The 23,764-nt window shown below is 39.7% G+C and overlaps 1 protein-coding gene across 2 annotated transcripts in view; it reads right to left on the bottom strand.

Moving 5' to 3' along the window:
• The window catches only part of SV2C (synaptic vesicle glycoprotein 2C), a 121,174-nt gene that overhangs the window by 90,378 nt on the left and 7,032 nt on the right, over positions 1-23,764 (bottom strand). The window contains exon 2 of one of the 2 annotated variants that reach the window (XM_054186937.1): positions 1,597-2,300. In XM_054186937.1, coding sequence (XP_054042912.1) covers positions 1,597-2,176 — 580 coding nt within the window. In that variant the 5' untranslated portion in view covers positions 2,177-2,300. Of the gene's footprint in view, positions 1-1,596; positions 2,301-23,764 lie in introns of those variants that run through there. The other variant, XM_054186938.1, reaches the window with a different exon arrangement.

Below are 23,764 nucleotides of genomic sequence, written 5' to 3'. Positions count from 1 at the left end.
GTAGATCTGAACACTCACATGTCCAAGCATGACAAATGCGATGTTTGTAAAATTGTGTAAACAAGCAGTACCAAATAGTTTATTTGTATGCAGCCTCTTTAACCATAAAAACTTAGATAATTTAATTTCTTTTATTAAAAGTTTAATCACTGCACTGTACAAATAGGCAGCGTAGTTTATTTCTAACAACAAATGATCAAATGGCAAGGAATGCCTCAAAGGACTCAGCCATCTGAGAACTCAGCTCTCGTTTACACTCATGATCCGCTGACACGGAAGGAGATATAAACAAGGGTGACTACAGTCCACTTTATTGAAACCTATAGAGCCAAACTGCTAGTATTGATATGTCAGGAATCCAACCTGTCATAGGCTTAATGGTCTACCAAGAAAGCATCTGTGTTATTCAAATAGCACAAATAGCCTTGTGCTATTTAAAATTCTGAATCTAATTTTGATGCAGTTGGTATCTTAGAGTCCTTCTAATTGATGGTGAGCAAAGGAATAAAATCAGGAAAATGAGCTAAGTTAAAATGAGACTGTTGCAACACAACCGTGCGCTGTAAAGAAGCAGGGAACAAACAGTACATCTGCTAGAAGACAACGGTTCCTAAATATTTTATAAGAAGGCTTCCTTTTCTGTAATAGCCTGGGTCCTTCAGGCCCAAGCTGCTTATCTACATACATGTATTCAATTTGCTGCTACGTCCCAAGCCCCCATACTCCTGTCTCCCCTCTTCCTCAGGGAAGCATTTCTACACCCTCTCTCCACAGCTCTGCCCCATGAGAGCCTTGCTTTATCTGCTGAGCCCGGGCATGACCAGGGTGGGCAAGCATGGACCTGCTCGCAGGGCTGCTGCTCTCACCGAGTCACACAGGGCTGGCTCAGCCTGCCTGGTTGCCATGCCACGCCACACCACACCACAGGAGGTGAGAGGCAACAGGGTGAGACACAGCCCATCCCCATCACCTGAACAGACACAAAAAAGCATAACCCCAGGCTCATCTTCAGCCATTTGTCCTGCTGACTTCTGTGTGTCCCCTCCACCACGACTCAAAATAAACATTGTACTTTTTGGATGGCTAGAGAAGTGTCATTGGGATAAGAGGAGTAAAAAACAAAAGGAGGGAAAAGGCTAGACAGCTTTTTCCCTGGATTTCCTGCGTTTCCCTGATTGCATTCCATGTTGCCCTTGGGAAGCCTCCCACATAAGATGACAATGTTGCTGGACAGTTGTATCATCTACTCTTTATTATGCCTGTATAAATCCTGTGTAATTTTTTTTTTCATTAGTTCATCTGGATATATACTCTTGTATATGAGAACAAAATGTATCCCTCTCCTCTTAATTGCTACCATGTAGTCTTCCACTTATTGATTTATTTATACTTACTGAAAATGAAAACTATTATCTAAAAAAACCCCTTATAATCCTCATTAAATCCATATTAGCTGTTAATGCACTTTGTGGATTGCTTATTTATATTCAATACAAACATATTCTTACATAAGCATTGGTGTTGACAAATACATATTTAGGCATACTCTAAGCAACCCCTGTAATAGCATCAAGACAGAGCAAAGACTTTACTCACCAAGCCATCCTGATCCAGAATTGGGTATACACATATCTGTTTCAGCACTGGGCAAAACAAATCCAACTACAAAAACTTCAACCCCATCAGCCATTAGGGCCATTCCCAACACAAAGAAGAGGGCCCACTGGAAACGACCATGGCCACATTCTTGTATTATCAGTTCGTACTGCTGTGCTAGCTCTTCTTCATCAGCCTTCCTCTCTGTTTCCAGTTCATGACGATCCTTATATTCGTCACGCATAGGCTGACCTAAGGCCACCATGCCATCCTTGCCCTGCCCCATGTTGGGGATTCCCTGATACTCCCCTTCATAAATTTCATCATCTTCATCATGCCCTTCGGTTGCTTCACTTGAGCCTTCATCATCATTAGCTTCTACACCATAATTTCCTCCTTGGACGTAGTAATCATCATCATCTTCCTCATCTTGGAACCGGTTGTAGGACCTCTGTGTGTAGCCATCCTGAGCTTTGTCAACAGCTTTATTGACTTTTTTCACTGCTTGCCTCTTCACTTCTTTGGCAATATCTTTTGCCCCTTTCACTAATGAAGTCCTATCTTTGTATGTTTCCTCCATCTTCTATCAAAGAAGGGTTGTTGTTATGCTGCAGATGGACCTGCTGAATACCGTTTAGAATATCTATTGCGTGTTGGACATCAGTCGAAAAAGTCCAAGTAGACGTGACACCCTGATATTCAACCTGCAAAATATCAGAGAAAAAAGTTTATACTTTGCTCCTTCTTAGTTGCCTCTTCACACTGAAACGGTACCATACCAATCCTTTATTTAAGCACTGGACACCACAGTTCTGGGCTTCAAATATACAAACCTGGATTTTCTTCAGAGATGGAAATATCCCAGATAACAAGCAAAATACTCTGAAGAGAAATCTAATATCTCTACTGCTTTTCAGAATGAAATTTATTACACTCCAATCTTTCAATGGATATCAGGTTTTATTCTGAAAGAAAACAAGCAATTCCATGGACCATACATCATATCGACTCTGTCTGCAGTGTCCTTCCTCATTTGGACTCCCTACTATGTGATAAAAGGCTACAAATATTAGCTTTTCTCTCAGTGAGTTAACATGAAATACCTGTTCTCTGCCCCGCCTCCCACTTGCACAAATCTTGCAGTATCTCAAAGCTGACTGAACTTGGCCAATGCATTCACAGTGCATTCACACTAAGCCTTAGCAATACGTAGTCCCACCCTAGAAAATCAGCACAGGGAGCTGAGCGTATGGAAGTGGTGTGACTTTTGGGCTTTGGAGATTTCCAATACCTAAATCATGGACAGACACATCCCTCTCTCTGCTGTCCATAAGTGACAGTAGAGGCAGCCTGGAGCAACTGTATATCATCAGCTAATTCATCCCAGAGCGTGTTAGTCTGGCATGAGCTCACCCCAATCTAACCGCATGAAAGCATTTTGTCCCTGTCCCTCTCCCTGTTCCCCTGCTGTACCTTTACATCTCTTTTTTTGTGCAGCCCCAGGATCACAAATGCAGCACAATGTGTCGAGAGCAGCTTGCTTATTTGACCAAAGACTAACCATTCCCTTCTATTCTGGGCAGTTTTCAGGCATATCAGCAAGGCAATTTGCTCATCACACATCTACACAGTCACTAGGGGTAGTAGAAAGAAATGGCAGCAGCGTGCAAGCAGAGGGAGGGAAGAAATGCAGGATCCTTCTTTGGCAACAGTCCATAGTTAGAACAGCTGAAATCAATTACAAAACTGCACCATTACTCATGTGTCTGAAGTTAAGGGGAGGTGAATCTGGGCACTGCAAAAGGATTGCAGAAGCCTCACCTCCAGGAGAATGCAGGATAGATTTTATATAGTAGTGCATCCAAGAAAACACTACCTGCTTCCAGCTAGGGGAAACGGTTATTTTTAACTATGATCGCTTTAATGATCTATTTTCCAGCATAACCACAGAAAAAGCTGCAGTAGGACAACTAAGGAGGCAGTGAGATGTAATGCAGAAGTAAGAATCAATGGCTGGAAATTTCTGAAGAAAATCCTATTCCCCTGGCTAAAGTGGTGCGAACTAACCCCCCAAAAGAAGGCGGGGAGAAGACCAGTGTAGTGCTTTGAGAAGCTGCCCTTTACTCATTCAATGCAAACACTGGCCCCAGAAGTATATTCCAGACATTAAGACTGATACTGTGCTGAGGGACAGGAAGAATTACAGACTGCATTAGATAAACTAAGGTCATGGTGTACTTCTGATAAAAGAAAACCAACCCTAAAATCACACAGACATGCAGGTACTGCAACTTAAGAAGCTAAAAGGTATTTCCCTGGCTTACCTTATAATGACTATAGAAATTCAGCTATAGTGGAAAATGTCTTTATTTTTAGTCCCTTCCTCTAGAGTGATTTCATACACTCTGGATGTTTCTCAAAGAAATCAGATGTGATGGCACTATTCAACTATTTAATGCAAACGGAAGCATTTACTGGAAGAGAAATGCAGCCTTAAAAAAACCCAGAATGTAATATTTATGACTGAAAACTCTAGCCTGATTTTAGGTACACGATGATCCTTCTAAGTAGGTCATCCTGGTGAATCTTTTATGCTAAGGCAGTTTCCCTAATTACAGCTTTTCAGTTTTCAAGGCACTCCTTAGAAGTTACTCTTTGTCTACTGAGTTAGACGTCTGGTCCTTACTGTTACCTGTGTGTGACTACAGTATCTGCTAGCTGTTATTGAACACGCAATGCATAAAAACATTCACAGGGTCTGCTGTAGCCTTCAACAAACACTTTCAAGTATTTCATGGACTCCTAACAGGTACTCTTCTAGGGTAACTGATTACAAAGTGTTCCTGGACTCTGAATGTTTTAGATTATTTTAGAGTGTGTATGCACCCGATTTAGACTCTGAATTCCTCTAATTCTTAGATTACTGTTTGGTTGTTTGTTTTTTTTTTTCCCAGTGAGTACAGTTGCCTTTTAAGGATTTTTAGTTGTCTGATTCCATTTTACTGTAGGGTCTGTTTATGGAGGGAAGACAGCAGCAGTTTAGGAATACTGGATGAACATAAAGTTTAAACGGTTTGCCAACACTGTCAAAACCGTGCTTTGCATTCCTATAGCACACCTACCTCATGAGTTCAGCTGACTCTAAAAACACAAATTTGCAAAAGCAACTGAGCTTACCCTGTAGGTTATGATACACCAGGTATGTCAATAAGGAATTACACCTGTTCAAACTCACTAACAGCATAATTCTGCCAGAAAAAATCTGCACTTAGACTAAGTCCAATTTCTGCCTGGGCAGACAGAAAGATGTGCTGAGTACAAAATGAGAAATTTCTCTTTATCTTGCCAAAGTTTCCAAGCAGCACACCTAATTTGTACACTGTTCTTTTAAACAGCTTTGCTTTCTCAATGAACTGAAATCCCTGCCTTAAGGGTGGTAAGTACAAAGAGGAATTATTTACAGCCCATGCATGATAGCTCCCCACCCTTTTAATTATGTTGGACTGATTGACTACAAGTAAGTAACTGGAAAGTCTGAAAGAGTGAGGATTGCTGACTACCTGAGTAGCATAAAGCAGCAAAAGCACAGATGAGAGTCTAGCCATATACTCAACTGTCTTACTGTCTTACCCATCAAGCCTGCTCACTTTCACTAAATTTAACACCATATTCCTATTCAATTCCTTCAATTAAAAAAAAAAAAAATCCCAGGAAAATGGTGATTTCACCTGAAATACTATTTCAAGAAGTATCTACAAAAATTTTTTTCCAAACCATTCAAAGTTTCATGCACCAAAAAAACCCAAATTATTTGTTTGCTCTAATCTTTATTCTTTTCCATTTTATTATATTCACAAAATTCAGTATAGTTACCACTTTGTACATATCTCAAAGAAAGGTCAGACATTGCAAAATAAATCAGTGAGGTCCCATGAAGATGCAAATCTATGAGATGTCAGAAAACCCACTCCCCGAAGACTTATATCTATGCTTAACATAAGCCATGAGAAGACACACTGAAGACTAATAACACTTGATATTAACTATATGCATATCTTCAGATAATAAATTTTTCAGAATAGACCTAGAAGTCACAACCAAATGGAGCTATAGCATTTCAGATACACTTGGGGACCTAGTATAGCATCTTTCCTGCTTTTTTTTTCAATCTGTAGTTCCTTTTCAAAGAAAAAGAAAATACTAAAAAACATTTCTTATTCGAGTTAATGCCTTTTTAAGTGCACATTTTACCCAATATTTTGATTCTGGTTTGATTTCTGTTTTACTACCTTCATTTTTTATCAACGACCTTTGCATGGATACAAGTGTTTTATTTCTTCTGAGTTTACCTGTTGTTCCAAGTTAGTCTTCATCTGAAGGTATAATCTTCTGTTAGATCATAACTACTTACAATTATACTACTCTGATGTGTCAAATGGCTTTATTTCCAGGCACCTGAACTATATAAACTCACAAACAGAAGATGTTTTTTTCTTGAATATGCTCTCAGTTATAAAAAAAAAAAAGGTAAGAAAAAAATAGAAAAATATTGCCCATTGCTGTGCCATGACCAAGAACAATGGTATTCAGTTTTTACTAAAGTTCTACAACAATTTTTACATGGTACAGTTCAAAAAACACAAAGGATGCAATCCTACAGACCTGAGCCATATGCAGAGATACATCATTGAATTTGCTGGGAAACCTGCAAACTTCCTCCCCATCTCTTTAGGCACAAAACTGTTCTAGAAGAGCTGTTCTTTTATTGTTCCAAGGTAGTACTTGCTTCAGTATGCCCCAATAAAGACTAGGTAACTCAATAAAAGGTATTTATTTATAGAAGTACTATACATATTTATTTATAGAGGTAGTTATTTATTTATAATAAATAAGACCTGGCACCAAAGCTGGTGAGTGTGACTCTTTTCGGGTAATTTTAGCAGGTTAAAAGATAAGCTAGGTAAATTTTCTTTCTCTCATGTTAGGAGTCAAACACAAAGGACGCAACTCTTCTTTCTCAGGCTGCAGTTGCCAAAAACATGAAAATCGCTGCAAGGCTGCAGTGCCACCAACAGTGGCGATCCCCAGACCTCTCCCAGTTGGGATGGCATTCTCACCACTTGTCCTCTACCAGCACTTTTCACTATTCATCCTCAGTGCAGCCACAAAGCATGTACACAAGATGAGCCTGGGAATTCATTAATCTAGTACACATCACAGATCCTGAGGCCAGCAGGGGCAAGGGTTTCATGGTACACTGCAGTCTCTCCCTTCCTGTTTTATTCCTTTCCTTCCTCATTAAACCAGCAGAGATAACTGTTTCTCTCTCTGCGCTGTATGATCTACCTGCCCAGGTTCCTTTAAACTATTTAGCTAATTTACCTAATTAGAATAAAACCAGACGAATCACTTTTAAGTTGTTTTTTCTTCAAATTTGATAATCTTTGTAAAAAAAAAAAAAAAAAGAAAATTTTTGCCTGAAACTGTGTTCATTTCTTCTGTGTAACAGAACAACAAATACTATCTTTAACTGCCTCTTAGGACTTTAAAGTATCACCAAAACCAAATAACTCTACTAATTCTTATCTTGCAGTGCTTTTGATCACAGGGCTAATTCTTCCTCACTTACATCTGGGTATGTAAGCACAGAAACAGGATCTGCAAAAGCTCTGCTTAAAGCAGTACAAACCCAAAAAGCTAATGGTACAATGAAATCAGAGCAAATACATGTGTATTTGCCACCAAAAATAAAAAACCAACCAGTGAAAATCAGGAAATCTTAACTGAATCATCTGTGATAAAAATTCAATAACATTGTAAAAATCAATTCTCCTTTAAGCAAGGTAGCCAGAGTAGAAAATAATAGGTGCAAAGTTAGGAGGTGGGCCATTCTTCACTTTATACTTGCATTGTATTACTCCTCCCTGCATTACTTCTATGCTTTAAATATCTTTCAAATAATATCCTGAAGGACAGTGCCACAATACCGATTACTCTGCACAAATCTGTGATGCACAGGTACTACAAAACAGCAACTGTACAAACACCAGACTGACAGATGACAGAGAACAGCACTGAAGCTTAGGGAAAACATGGGAAGGTTGAAGGGCATCTTGTAGGGCAAGCTGTATTACAAGCTGGAATTAAGCGCCTTTCCTTTCTTCCCAGAATAAAACAGGCAAGCTTTCTTTACGTTTCAGGAGGAAATACGGGGTCAGCATCCACCGGGAAAAACTTTCTGAAAAGAATCAGCTTTACGTGCTGCTGGCTTTCTGCCGGGCATGTCATCCCTGCGCCTGCAGAATTAGAGTCCCAAGACTCTTCTCAGTTCTGAGCTAATACGGCCTGCCAGCTCCCTCCTTTTCTGCTGCTGGTTTATATCCGCCTCCTCGTGGGGAATCAGCTGTTGCAGCCAATAAACCTTGGTAAGTGAGTAGTGGTTTCTTGGTGTGATGTTAAAAGACACTTTAACACCCTGTTTTTTAACCCACACTGCCTTCCAGGCATTTTGCTATTCACTCAAAGCACATATTCATTCTTTTTTATCTTTAACACCTAGTACTTTTTATTGTTTGTAACAGGAAATGAAAAGTTGGAAAACAAAATCCTTTTTTACAATTCCATAGTTCTCATTTCCTAAATATTTTATTTTGCTACATTTTCAGCATGGTTAACAGCTGAACTCGCTACTTCAATTTTATTTCTCTGTTTCACAAGCTCAACATCAGAATGATGCTAGCTCTGAGAATCCCAAGCACTCCTCTTAAGCTGTTCCTCATTCAGTGAAAGATGTTTGCATTGTCTCTCCCAAGCCAAAAAAGTAACAAACTATATGTAGTGCTTTCTGTGACTGACAGCCTGTTTCCTCATTGGCATTCAGCCAGCACCCTTGCTTAACTATTTTATGAAAATAGATAAATAATAAAAACAAGAATGACATACCGAGCTTTTCTAGCGAGGGACTGCTTCAGCTGTGGGAGTCTGAGAAACTGTGCATTCATCTATTTGACCTAAATAGCAAGTGGGAAAAAAGGAATAATTCCAGGTGTATAGTAAAATGAAAAGGGTCTGGGTGGAGAACAGGAAATACGTCAGTGAGTCTAGCTAAAAATTAATAATTTATGTGTATATGTGTAGATTTGTGTATCTATTAATATATGCATATAATTACTATATATTAATATATTGTGTATACATATGCATATATACAATGAAATGCTTCACCATAAACAAATCATTAGTAACAAATAACTTTGGATGGGAAGAATTCACAAGTTCACTCAAAAAAGAAACATTTGTGCTTGGTGGCTGTATTGGGTTTGTGTGGCAAGTTTTTGCTACCAGAGGGTCTACAAGGGTGGCTTCTGTGAGAAGATGCCAGAAGCTTCCCCCATGTCCAACAGAGACAATGCCAGCCAACTCCGAGATGGACCCGCCACTGGCCAAAGCTGAGCCCATCAGCAATGGTGGCAACACCTTTGGGATAACATATTTAAGAAGGGGAAAAAAACCACTTCTGTGGAACAGCAGTCAGAAGAGAAGAATGAGAATATGTGGGTGAAACAACATTGTAGACACCAAGGTCATTGAAGAAGGAGGGGGAGGAGGTGCTCCAGATGCCAGAGCAGAAATTGCCCTGCAGCCCATGGTGAAGACCATGGTGAGGCAGGTTGTCCCCCTGTAGTCCGTGGACGTCCATGGTGGCGCAGATAGCCACCTGCAGTCCACGGAGGACCGCATGCCAGAGCAGATGGATGTGCCCCAAGGAGGCTGTGACGCCATGGGAAGCCCATGCTGGAGCAGGCTCCTAGGAAGACCTGTGAACCCGTGGAGAGAGGAGCCCATGCAGGAGCAGGTTTGCTGGCAGGACTTGTGACCTCATGGGTAGCCACGCCGGAGCAGTCTGTTCCTGACGGACTGCACCCTGTGGAAAGAACCCACACTGGAGAAGTTTGTGAAGAACTGCATCCTGTAGGAAGAACTCATGTTGGAAAAGTTCATGGAGGACTGTCTCCCGTGGGAGGGACCCCACACTGGAGCAGGGGAAGAATGTGAGGAGGAAGGAGCAGCAGAGATAATGTGTTATGAACTGACCACAATGCCCATTCTCCATCCCCTGAGCCACTGGGAGGAGGTAGAGAAAATTGGGAGTGAAGTTGAGCCTAAGAAGAAGGGAGGGATGAGAGGAAGGCATTTTAAGATTTAGTTTTTATTTCTCATTACCTTACTGTGATTTAATCCATAATAAATTACATTAATTTTACCCAAGTTGTGTCTGGTTTGCCCATGATGGTAATTGCTGAGTGATCTCTCTATCTCAACCCACAATCCTTTTACTATATTTTCTCTCCCTGTCCAGCTGAGGAGGGGGAGTGATAGAGTGGCTTTGGTGGGCACCTGGCGTACAGACATGGTCAACCCACCACAGTGGCATAGACGGGTTTTTTCGGAGTTTGTTATCCCACTAATGTTAGAAAGCAATGAAGGAAATGAACAAACAAAGCATTCTCTGATAAGTATTTTAATAGAGAGGTGTATCATTGCTATATCTCATTGAACTGGATACACCAAAATGCAAATTTAAGGTGGGGAATGTATCCCCTGGGTTAAATCAACATTTACATAGGTTAGATTTAAGCCCATGCATCAAGGCTGCAAATGGACCTGAGGGTCTAGGTAAATAACAGGCTGAACATGAACATGCGGAGATCCCTTTCTGCCATGACAGATGGGTCACATCCTAGGTTGCATTAGCAGGTGTGTTGCCTGCTGGCTGAGGGAGTTTTTGCCTTCTACCTGTGTAGCCATACCTAGACTACCATGTCCTATTTCAACTTTGTCACCAACACCACAATCATAAAAAACCCAATGACAAACTGGAGAGGGAAAGGATCACCAGAGTGGTTAGAGGTCTGCAATGCATGACAGCATTGCAACAACAATTGCAACAACAAGAAGGAGCTGTGTTCGCTCAGCCTCCAAAGGAGAAGGCTTAAGGAAGAATATAATCACTACCTTCCACCAACTAATATGGCCAGATGGCTGTGCCGCCATTCAGCAAGACCTGGACAGGCTGGAGAGTTGTGCAGAGAGGAACCTTATGAAGTTCAACAAGGGCAAGTGTGGGGTCCTGCACCTAGGGAGGAATAACCCCATGAACCAGTATAGGTTAGGGGCTGACCTGCTGGAGAGCAGCTCTGCAGAGAGGGACCTGGAAGTCCTGGTGGGGTTGGACTAGATGATCTCCGAAGGTCTCTTCCAACCCCTACCATACTGTGATTCTGTGATTCTGTGATTATAAAGACAATGGGGTCAGGCTCTTCTCAGAGGTAAAGAATAAAAAGAAAAGAAGAAACAGCTGCAAGCTGCAGCAAGGGAAATTCCAGCCCGTTATACAGAAGAAATTCTTCACAGTGAGGCTGGAATGGCTGCACAGAGGAGCTCTGGGGTCCTCAGCCTTGGAGCTATTCAAAACTCAACTGGACAAGACCCTAAGTCCAGGTTTGAGACTAGATGCCCTGCAGAGGTCCTCCCCCACCTAAATTATTCTATCATCCTAATACATATTTTAAAAAAAAAATTTAATTGTCCAGTATTAAATGAAGACCTCATTTTTATAAATGAAAATTGTCAAGTGCTGAATATGGCAGTGTAAAAATCTCTCACAGAATAACAGAAAAGCTTCAGAATCCAGTCTGGAAAACTAGAGAGACAGTAAGGGACACCTCAGTGGACTCTGGAGGACAGGTGGCACATACCAAAGGTCACAAAGCCTAAATGGTTAGCTAAATCTGGTTAAACAACCGTTGCCCATGTAAGAAAAGGAAAATAGTCTTCTGTTTTCTACAAATTTGATCTTGGAGGAGCATTTGGCAAAGATGTCAGATCCGAACAGGAATTAAATATGGATCAGGTATTTGTGAAGTCCCTGTCACGTGCCATAAAAATGCCAACATTTTCATGATTTTGCTCTTGTTCAAAAGGTCTGATCTCCAGTGATTTTGAAACACAAAAAAGTGTCACTGTGGTGAATGTGCCTGCTATTTTTACTCTGTTTTGAAAAGCAAAAGTAGATGGCATATAGCCTTTATGTTTCTTATTGCAAATGAATTAGCATATACAGGAAATATATAACAAATGCTTTAGATTATAAATGCTAAAAAGCACAAGAATTTTCTTTTAGACAAGTACCTTAGAAAAACTGCACAGGCTGGGTATTTAATAATTTTCTTTTTCCTGCTTCAAACTAGTGGCAATTGAAGCAAAGAAAATTTAGGTCATTTGCCCAACTTGACATAGGTATGTATCAAAATAGGTCTTAAAATTAATATTTGCTAATTTCAACACATAGCTCTTTGAATTATAGATTACTTCTTCCTTATGTGGAAGAAAACATCTTCCTTATGCTTTCCATAAACTTGCTACCTCTGAGAGAAAACAACTAAAAAAACCCCAAACTCAAAATGGAAATCTGCCTGACTACAGAAGTAAAAGCTATACACCACAGGTACAGATCATTGTGCAGAATAAGGCAATAAAATTGTTGATAAGAAGTGTACTTGCACATAAGTAACAATGACTTTCAGAGTCTGTGACATGGAAATTCATCAATATGGGAACTCAGCTATAATAAAGAATGACAAGAAGAACATTGATAGAGAGATGTAATAAAAACAGTCTGATAATATGCAGATAACAGGGACCTTGGCAAAATGTATTTTCAGTGCTTTCAAAATAGATTTATAAATAACAAAAAAAAATTCTTCCATATTTAAGTAGGAATTAAATTTAAAAGATTTATATAGTTTTACTTTATTTTTAATTCTGAAATAATTGAAAGTTGATGATCTGTCTTAAAACATCTTGGCATCTCATGTAAAAGAGGAAAGAGGTTAATGAACAGATTACTGTATTTTAAAAGTAGCCTGCAAACCTAATTTCTTCTCAGACATTTTTGTATGAGTACAAGCAAGACTGCTAGGTTCCTTCTTGCAAAGTGATTTGATTTTACATCCACCTGAGTTTTCCTCTGTCATTCTTAAAGAATGAGGTACTTTCTAAGTTATTTGGCTGAAAAATCTGTACTGTGTATATTCCAGATAATGTACACCAATCATTTCTATTTCATCCTGTTCCTTTAGGGTTTTCCTAGGACTGTTTTCTGCACCATGCCAGATACAGTGTTTTTACTGGAAGCAGTAACGTATCCCTCTGCTTCAGACGTACCTTGGCTATTAAAGATTATGGAACATGATATCCAAATAGAGCTCATTAAAAAAAGTTATTCTGCACACTCATAAAGTCTTAACTCTCCCTGGGGGAAAATTTAACAGTTTCAGGTAGAAATTACTTTTTTCACAATTAAGGCTGACTCATTGTCTTCCAGGCCTCAAATGGGTAAGAAAGGAATTAATGAGTACTCTAACCTCCCCAAATATAAATGCTGCTGCCAAAAATCCAATCACATTTTTTAAAGGCTGCAGTGAATTACAATTGTACAAATTCTTTACATAATTTTATTCCACACTGGAAAAAAAAAGACTTCTTAAAGATTCCCATAAACTTAGGTTTTAGCCATATTCAAACTGTGTCATTTGCTGACAACGTGTACAATTAGGTCTCTTCAGTTTGTTGACCTGAATCGCATTATTATTGCAAGTTGCACAGCGCACATGTGCATTAGCACATGCAGTTTTTCAGCAAGTGTAAGAAAGCTTCAGCCCTAAAGTAAATAAATCCAAGTGGCTGCAGGTGCATGCCTTCCATTAAATCACAAATTTAATATTTTAGCAGCTTATATTTTATATCTCTACTGGTTCACTAAACTTCATGAGCCTTTATTTTGTAGATTTGATAACATAGTTGAGAAGGGAGCCCAGAAAGAGACTAAAATAATGGACTGATGAACAGAATCTGTACTGAAAATGCAGCAGTCCCTAGCTTTTCAGATTCTGCCACTTAGGCCTCTGACAAAATGGGATTTATCCACATCTCAGAGTGCGTTATGCAACCTGAGCACTACCTCAGTGTGGCTTTATTCCCTTGGTTAGAGTATATAAAGGTGGATAGCACAACTGGACAAACACAATGCTCTGACATCGAAAGCACAGAACAGGAGCCAAAATGAAGACAGAAGATCTGCTGAACGTTTTTTTTTCAGAAAGCTTCCTGCAGCATATTTTGAAAACAACCTACTTGGCAGCTTGAAAAAAATGTTCTGTTCCCCATGTTTGACTCTGCACAGCAACAAGGTGCAGTGAGCTGAAACATCTCAGAAATAAATTCTGCCATATGAAACCATTTCTATTTTTTTTTAAAGCAGAATGACACACGACAGCCTTTTTTCTCAGTGTGTACTTTACGGAAATGCACAACTCTCCAATTCACTGAGATCCTCAGTCTTCCTGCTTATTCTTAGCCAAATTCTTAGTCTGGTTTTTAAAATGCTTGACATCCAACTGAAGTTGACCATCTTCCTGCAGTTGTCTGCTTTGAAATTGTTTCTTCTTCTTCTCTTGGAGAGTTTTAGTTGACTGTCAGGCCCCCAAATGCCTCAGTAGGCCTTAATCACCCTGACCAGCCTCACCTGGGACCCCAGGCATCCTTGGCCATGGACTTGAGTTCCCTTTAAGCTCAGACCTGGGCACTGCAGCTCTGCCTGAGCTACACCATAGGGCCACGGGGTACCTGCCTCCTGTCCCCTGCTGTTTGTGAATCTCAGAGTGTATTTCCCTGACTGATCTTGCACATAACACTTCCCTACCTTTTCTGATGAGCACCAGACTGTTGATGGAAAGCTGTTGCTCTCCCCATCTCTATGGGAGATGCACTGCCCTGCCTCCACTGTGGTCCCCCTCAGCTCCTGACTTCTTTTCCCCCCTGTAGCAGTCTCAGGGTTGCCGCTTCCTGACAGCTCTGGCAAGGGCTGAAGCCTGAGCTGAAATAGAGCTCCTGGACCAGCAGGCAGAAGGTCGTTGAGTGAGAGGTCCAGGAGACGCTCATCAGGGCAAGAAAGGTCTTTTAGGGCACTCAGCATTCTCACAGAGGCTGACGGTATGTGCCTGACTTGCAGACTACCCTTAGGACTGCAAAAGCTCACTCAAAACAGACAGTGAGACTGCTGCCAGCCGGCTGAAATTCTCTACGCTGGAAAACCTGAAGGTATTTCTAAACTCCAGAAGGTTGAAAACTGCTTTATGCATACAGAACAGTATAACCAAAACTATGAAGCCTGTTGTGACCGAAACGATGATCTGGAAGAGCACCGGTAGCAGCCAGAGAATGACACACACTGGGAAATGTGGCAATATTTTTCATTAGCAGTATTTTTCATTACCAATCACTCATTGTAGCTGTTTTTGGAACAGTTAGTAGAAAGCTCACTTTTGGCATATGTAGCAAGTCTAGTCTACAAACAGACGTTGGCTTAGTTCTCTTTTCTGGCAAGACCTGGGGAACATAAACTGCACTTCAGCTGCTGAACTGCCAGTTTTGGCATCAAGCCTCTGTTATCTGTCTGTGATCTCATTTTTCTGTTCTGCCACATGAAGCAGCAACACACTCTTCAAGTCTGAAGAGGCTGTTTGCAAGGAACATTAAGGATGATCATTTGGGACTGGATTAGAATTAATTAAAATGCTCACACTGAAGCCAGTGGGATTTGGAATAAACACATGCTACCTTTTATGGAAGGGTTATCTTCAGCAGTTGACTAGGACTGCATGCTAAAAACACACAAAAAACAACCCAAAATTCTGCACAACTTTTAACATTTTCAGGGATTATGAGTTTGTAGAAATTCATCATTTATTACATCGTGAGTGAATATGCAAGGAGAAAAACGTCATAGAAAGAAATCCTTGTAAGGCTGAAAGAACAGGATCTTTGTGGCACTGCAGTGCTCAGGGGCCATGGGCTTGATTTCCCGTGCTGCCACACAAATAGTATATCAGAAATATTATCAAAGCAGGATCTATTCTATCATATATAAAGACAGAAGTAGGAGTAATTAGATATTTTCTGGAGGGGGCAGTGTCAAAAGTCTTAAGTTGGTTGAGTCTTAGGTTTGGAGCATACTGAGAAAAACTGTTAACCTCACAGTTCTGAAGGGGGGACAACATACTACCACTGCCAATTGCTGAGATTGAATGTATGAATTCATCTCCTTTCTTAATTCACCTTAAAAGGGTCTTCCTGAAAAGGACTGGAGTAAAAACATGCAAAAGAAGTCAAAATTATTCTTTACAGATTGAAAAATGAGTAATAATTGCTTAAATTGCTAAAAGAAGCGATTGTTTATTATAGCAACGTGGAGTATAGCACGTAGGAGCTACACAGCTGGTTTTCTTCTAACCCCCAAGGTTCAATGCAATTTGATAAATCAAACCATTAAGAGAGAGAATACACAGCAGCCTTATTTAATTTTTCATGTTACCTGCATGTTTTAAAAGATAGAATATCAGTGATATTTAGAACACTTAATGTGACAGTGAGGAAAGAAAAAACATGTCAAGAATACATGTTACAAAAGTATCTAAGTATCTGGTAATTTCCTGAAGTCTAACCTCAGGCTGGCTCAATCCCTAATAACCATACATTCCCCAAGAGGTAATAATTACTTAAGTTTTTCACCAGCTTAGTTATATCTTTGCTGGATTTATAGCAACAATGTTCTTGCTCTCTGACACTGCAAAGGTCAGTAACGTGCCATGCTGGCCTGGCTGTGGCCTGAAGTAATTCCCCTTGAATTTCCATCTTCAACCTGATTAATCGTTATCCCTGTTTTGCACCCTGTCTCCTTACTGATATTGCCCTTGAACAAAACCAATCATGGCTCTTCTGCAGGTGACTGAGTACAAAAGCCTGCATAGTGGTACCCTGTTCACATGTGCTTTTTGTGTAACTGAAGATACTGTTAGTATTAGTGAATCAAGGGAGCAATGCCACACCAATAATGTCCCCTGAACACCACAGATAAGGTGGGCCAACCCCTTATCGGCACCTCAATTACACACATTCACAAAGCACAGTGAAGGACCACTATTCACACTTGGCAGGGTCCTCCAGTGTGTTCTCATTTACCCTCATGCTTGGGCGGCAAACTATTTAAATGTTCCACATCACTAACGGGTGTTTATCAGCATTTCCATTTTTTTCTCCTCAGACTTGGCCTATCAGTATCACTTTTCTTATTCAAAAGAAACATTAAGACTCCTCTTACCCACCCAGAAGGCGGGCCCTGGATGACTCATATCAGATAATTTTTTGTTCAAGGACAGAAAATTACCTGTAGGCCACCAGTGCCAGATGACTAATGAAGGAAATCTGCATTACATTCCAAGCATCTCTCTTGCGTACTCTGTGGCTGGGGGAGTCTGAAGTGAGTGTAAGAAGAAACAACTCACTCGTGTGTGTAGAGGCATAGGTCAAAGGCAGACAAAATGAACAACAAATTAAGTCCCAGTAAAACACAGCAGCCAAGCTCTAAAAGTAAATTTCCTTTCCTAGCAAAAAAAAAAAAAAAAAAAGAGAAAAAAGAGAGAAAAAAAATCAGATGTCATAAATGTTTAAATTTAATAAGCAGAGCAATTTTAGAAAAGAAATCCTTGCTTCATCAGCCAATTAGTTCTCGATTATAGTTTCCAATTAGCTTTTTAAAAGCATCACATTGTACTGGCCTCAGGATATACATCATATTGATTAAGTGCTTAGTTCCTTGAATGTACGTGCATCAGCTTTTATTGAAAATACTCTTGCAGGTTATATAGCTGATGTAATGTTCAGTGCTTGCACCCCTAGAGCAAGGGACACTCCTATTAAGGAAAGGCAGTTTTTAATTTAATCCAAAATGTCACAGGAATTTGAATCAGTATATCTTTTCTGTCCACTGCGTGTGCTTTTCCTCTCCTGACGCCTCCACAGCTTTCAGTGGTACAGGTGACACACACAGTATATAACTCTTGCATTCTATGCTGTTACAGCACTGTTAAAACAGAAGGCAACAGGTTTTCTTAATTGTATTTTTAACACTTGGTTCTTTTTGAAAGCCTTTACATGTTTGCCTTATGAAGTACACCAACAGTTCCCTTTGAATCAAGCCTATTCCAGTGTCATACACTTTCTCAGAAAGTTTTATTGAATTAAAACTACTTCCTAATTAAGAATGCACATTACTGGAATATTGAAGACCAATGGCATCACAGAACTATTACTTCCGCTGTTTTAGAATATTAAGTAAAATTGAATTTAATATTTTCACAAAAGCCATAGTTTAAAGAAAATTGGTGGCACAGACTTCAGCTAACACAAGCTTCCCCCAGTGGGGAAAGGCAATTTATTGGAACCTGTAGTTCACTCCTGTCCCTAGATATTGAAATACACAACGGCTTCCATTTATTTAATGTATAAGAGGTACAATGTAAAACAGTTTCTCCCAACTAGGAAAAAAATGCATTCTTAAGCAATAACCAGAAATAAAATAGAGTCAAAAAGCACATTACATATTTAATAAAGAATCATCAACATTTGACTGAAAAAGTTTTAATTGGTAATTCAGTTCCATTTCCTACCTGTCTCCTGGCAGCGACTTACACTGTCAACACTTACTGCCAACAGATTTTGACTTTATCAACCAACTGGTCTTATTCTGCATGAACTTATGCCCTTGAGTAAAATAATTCATATAAACAAACCTATTGCGGTAAATTAGATTATATACTTATAAAAATATTTGGAAGAAGAGCAGTGTATTCCTCTATCCTCCTCTGGGATAGGAGCTAAGTACACAACCACAAGAAAGCACTCCTGTAAATCACCCAGCCTCAGGAGAGGGCACTGGGCAGGGATCAGCCTCCACAAGATGTTTTTTAGGAATGACATTTCTCTATTTTGAATTCTCACAATCTGCTTTTGTACAAGATTGGCCATAGAGCTAGTAAAAGGGAATACTGGTGAAAATGAAATCATGCATCCGATTACATTATTTTTAAGATAAATCATATGAAGAAAATCTCAAGGAAAATACGCCAAAGCTCTTGTGCCCCTACAAGTCAGGAAAAACTCAGCAGTCCAGTGTGCAAAAACCCTTATGCATTTCCAAGAAAAGGAAAGACTTAACCATGCCTGTCAGATGTGAACTTGGATATGGCAGGTAAACTTTGTATCTCATGAGCAAGCACTAGCACAAAGCAGCTTAGACTGATAAAAAAAGCCCTACAGTCTCCATGTTTTTTGATCCCATGCGAGGAGATTTATTCAGCATATTTTATTATTTCAGCCCCATCTAACTACATTTAACCATAAAATGCAGTAACTTTTACTCAAGTCCTCTCTATGTACTCCAATGTACAGTTCCCTAGGAAGAGAAAAGTGGCTGGAAAGTCAAATCATGGCCAACTATGAGCTGACACTATGAGCTACTGCATCTCTGCAAATAAACAGAGAATGAAATGATTCAGCTGTTCTACAGTTTGGCCCTTTAATATTAGAAAAAATAACCTCATTTAACAGCTAAACCAATTTTTTGATTAAAGCAATTATCTTGATTTTGCCTCTCAGTCTGTGCCAGTACAAGAATTTATAGCCAAAAAAGAGAGATTTTACAGAATACAGTTTAACAGGATTGAGAATTTTGCTGTTAGTAATCTATTCCCTCTCAAATTGTAAATTCATCACTCCTAGGTGTACACCTTCTGAATTTGTAAGCAACTGTAAAAAGAGGCCCTGATCTTGACCAGATACTGTTCTGACGTGAGTAAAAGGGCTCACAGAAGAGGGAGACTGAATTAGATGATTTATTAACTTTCAGTAGTGTCATAGACTCATAGAATTGTTTAGGTTGGAAAAGACCTTCAAGAGCAAGTCCAAACGTTAACCTAGCACTGCCAAGTCCACCACTAAACCATGGCCCTAAGTGCCACATCTACACGGCTTTTAAATGCCTCCAGGGATGGTGACTCGAGCATTTCCCCGGGCAGCCTGTTCCAATGCTTGATAACCCTTTTGGTGAAGACACTTTTCCCAATACCCAGTCTAAACCTTCCCTGGCACAACTTGAGGCTGTTTCCTCTCATCCTATCGCTTCTGCCTTGGGAGAAGAGACTGACCCCCACCTTGCTACACCCTCCTTTCAGGTCTCCCCTCAGCCTCCTTTTCTCCAGGCTAAACAACCGCAGCTCCCTCAACCGCTCCTCATAAAACTTGTGCTCTAGACCCTTCACCAGCTTCGTTGCTCTTCTCTGGACTTGCTTCAGAACCTCAATGTCTTTCTTGTAGTGAGGGGCCCAAAACTGAACGCAGTAATCGAGGTGCGGCCTCACCAGTGCCGAGTACAGGGGGATGATCTTTTCCCTAGTCCTGCTGGCCACGCTATTTCTGATACAAGCCAGGATGCTGTTGGCCTTCTTGGCCACCTGGGCACAATGCCGGCTCATATTCAGCTGGCTGTTGACCAAAATTCCCAGGTCCTTTTCCTCTGGACAGTTTTCCAGCCACTCTTCCCCAAGCCTGTGGCGTTGCATGGGGTGGTTTGCAATAGTTTCTCAAATAGTGGGAGACAGATTTTCTTCCTTTGGACTACAGAGCAGATAGTCACCATACTCATTTGCTACTATAATACAGAAATTAGCAAGCAATTTCTGTAGTAAAAATTTATTCTTCTCAGAGATACCTATTTTCTCAGGAAAAAAAAAATTCCCATCTACTAAATGATTAAGTAGAATGGCAACAGAGTGCCTTTCTACTTAATCATTTTGTACCGCTGGTCACAGCAAGGAATATTCTATATTGTGCTCCAAGACCACATGAATGATAAACATTGACTAAATATTGGGAAAAAAAAAACCACCCTGAAATTAATTCTGTGATTTTTCATAGTTTTCTCACATAAAACTGTAGCTGCAATGAAACAAATTTTAACATTGGGAAGGAGGATGGTACTTAACATTTTTAGGTTATTATTAAGTCATAGAAAGTTTCTTATGCTATGTGGGAGAGCAAACATCACACAGGAGGCAATTCACTCATCTTCCTAGGCAAGAGGGTGAGCCAGATATGAGAAATAAACATTACTCAAAGGTTTTATGAATTTCAATCACAGACAAGTATTTGAGAAACATTTCCCAAATTGTCATAAATCGACGTACACTAATATTTTCTAAAGTGATTGATAAGCCAAAGAATGGCTTTGAAACAATAAAGGCAAGCACCTTGAATGGGTTACTCTTGAGTTGATCCTTGGTCACTTCAGTCAAAAGATGTCTCAGAGAAATTCTCAGTATATTTCTTTTTAATGCTTCACTTTTACTGACTGTTCCAGTTTTGTAATTAAAACTGTAATGTTTGTTTTACAACAGAAAAAAAAAGCTCACTGTTTTAACCATTGAATAAACATGAACCAAAAGAGAATTTCCAGGAGCCTATTTCTATCAAGGAAGCTAGTCCAAAACAAGCACCACTCCAGACAAAACTGCCTTGAGGAGGTAAAGCATCCAGTATTAAAGGATTAGGGTTTCTTCTAGGCTGCTGATGAGTAGTGCCACATCTTCGATGGCTACTTTCTCCATGGACAGACATGGTCATTGACAGACAATGGAGAACCAAGCCGTAATTCCAAACAATATGTTCATTTTGATTTTAGCTGTTAAGGGTCTTAAGGTAGGAGCAAGTTTTGCTCTGTTCCATATAGGACCTAATAAATAGTGGTCTTTGACAAGAACTTGTTTTAGTCAATTAACACCCATTTTCTAAGCATCTATTTGCTAAAATGCATTTGGACAATTGTTTAGCAGGTTGTTTTTTTTTTTTCCCCTGCCTTGTAGTTTTTTGAGCAAATACACAGAACGACCCTGATGGTATTATCTTTGGCATTATCTTTTAATCTCTGGGAGTTTCCTATTGTTTGGTTATTCAAGGTGTACAAGGAGTGATATCTTAATTATCTTTTAGTACAGATATCTACTGCATTCAACTGGAATATATATTCTTGTGAGAGAATTGCCAGAGTCTCTGAAAGTCAGGTCATCATATTTATAATTATCAATACAGACCTAAATATTTGTGGTTAGACATTAAAAGTTTAAGGAGTGCATCTATGGAATAGAAGATGGCTCAGATCCTTAGCAGCATGTACTGAACAAAACTTTTAAGAGCTTTAGAGTAATGTGCTTGGACTTTCCCAAGTTCAGATCTGAACAGAACATGGAATTCTATTTGAAGAAATAAAAATTTAAAAAAATTGAATTCATTTCAGCAGACAAATGCTAGATGTTCCTATATGGTATTTCTTATTTTCTTTTCAGGACTTCATTGGAAGGCAAGAAGACGACTGGAAAGGTGTCCAGCTAAACGGACCAAAGAAATTACCAGACTAACATATAAGGCTTTTCCATTTTTCACAGTAAGTGGGCTGAATTTTTGCTGCATCAGTCTTGGCCTACACAGCTTGGAAAGCCCTATGAAACATATTAAACTTAGGAATCTGTTTGATAGTTTAGAACACCAAAGAATGCACTTTAAGTGTACACTTGCTGTTACCCGTAGGGACTATACCCTCAATAGGCAAATGTAGTGACCTAAATTAATTTAGAAATCTGAACATTGTACACTTACAGGAGATGTATATTTTTTCAGTCGGACTGTGATTTGGTTTGATATTTTTCTGTTCTTTACATAATAAGTTCATATATACATTTACAAAATCAAATAATATTCCACACTTACATTGTGTATACTAACATTTAAAAACTGGAATACTACAAAACCTTTTGTTCTTCTGACTACTCACTCCATATAGAGATTAAGGAAAGCTTTGTTCCAAATTTCACAAGTAAATAGTCAAATTATGCAACTGATAGGAGTAACACTTCATAAATCCTAATGAGTCTAGAAGTGACCATGGTGATAAATGGAACTAAAGGGATACCATCAAGTAGAACAGCGCCTTGTTTTAAAAAGTATTTGAAAGTGATTGCAGATATACCACTGATTTTCCTACCAGTTTTTATGACATAACTACCACAATATATGTAGCTTTGTTTTTTCATACTCTCCTCTCTCCAGTTTTTACTTCAGATCTATGCGAGTGCACAACCCTTCTAAGTTACACAACATGTGAGGGAAATCTGTGAGAGCAGGTATGTAGGAAATACTGTGCAATGCATAAAATATATTGGAAAAGGCTTTTAATTCATAGAATCATAGAATCATAGAATGTGTTGGGTTGGAAGGGATCTTTAAAGGTCATCTAGTTCAACCCCCCTGCAGTAAGCAGGGACATCTTTAGATCAGGTTGCTCAGAGCCTCATCAAGCCTGGCCTTGAATGTCTCCGGGGATGGGGCCTCCACCACCTCTCTGGGCAACCTGTTCCAGTGTCTCACCACCCTCATTGTAAAGAACTTCTTCCTAATGTCTGATCTAAACCTACCCTGCTCTAGTTTAAAACCATTGCCCCCCATCCTATCGCTACCTGCCCTTGCAAACAACCCCTCCCCAGCTTTCCTGTAGGCCCCCTTCAGGTACTGGAAGGTCACTATAAGGTCTCCCTGGAGCGTTCTCTTCTCCAGGCTGGACAACCCCAAGTCTCTCAGCCTTCATAGGAGAGGTGCTCCAGCCCTTTGGTCGTCTTCATGGCCCTCCTCTGGACTTGCTCCAACAGGTCCATGTCCTTCTTGTGCTGAGGGTTCCAGAGTTGGACACAGTACTCCAGGTGGGGTCTCATGAGAGCAGAGTAGAGGGGGAGAGTCACCTCTCTTGATCTGCTGGCCATGGTTCTTTTGATGCAGCCCAGGATGCGAATTCCTTAAAAGTCTTTTTTTCTTCTGCTCATTTTCAACTTTAGTCCTTTTAGGTGTAATAAATGACTACAAAAGGATTAAGAGGTATGTACAGAAAAGATAGGTTTTTCTCTTTAAAGCTGAAGATTTGCCTTTATAACCTTAATAAGGTTTTATAAGGTAGGTATACACCCACAAAGAAGACATGATTTTTTTTTTATTTAAGGTACTGACAACACATCCATCTGAATTTTCCCATGCTAATTAACGTGACAATATCTGCCAAGGCTAACCATGTAGATGCTATTTAAATACAAGTTTTAGATATCTCTGTATATGTGGGATCTTAGAAGGATATATATTTTCTGGTCTCTGCTTATTTATTTATCAATGTAGT

This window comes from Rissa tridactyla, chromosome Z (assembly GCF_028500815.1).
Source record: "Rissa tridactyla isolate bRisTri1 chromosome Z, bRisTri1.patW.cur.20221130, whole genome shotgun sequence".
NCBI lineage: Eukaryota > Metazoa > Chordata > Aves > Charadriiformes > Laridae > Rissa > Rissa tridactyla.
The sequence above is the reverse complement of the archived record's forward strand: the minus strand, read 5'-3'. Positions and strand labels throughout refer to the sequence as shown.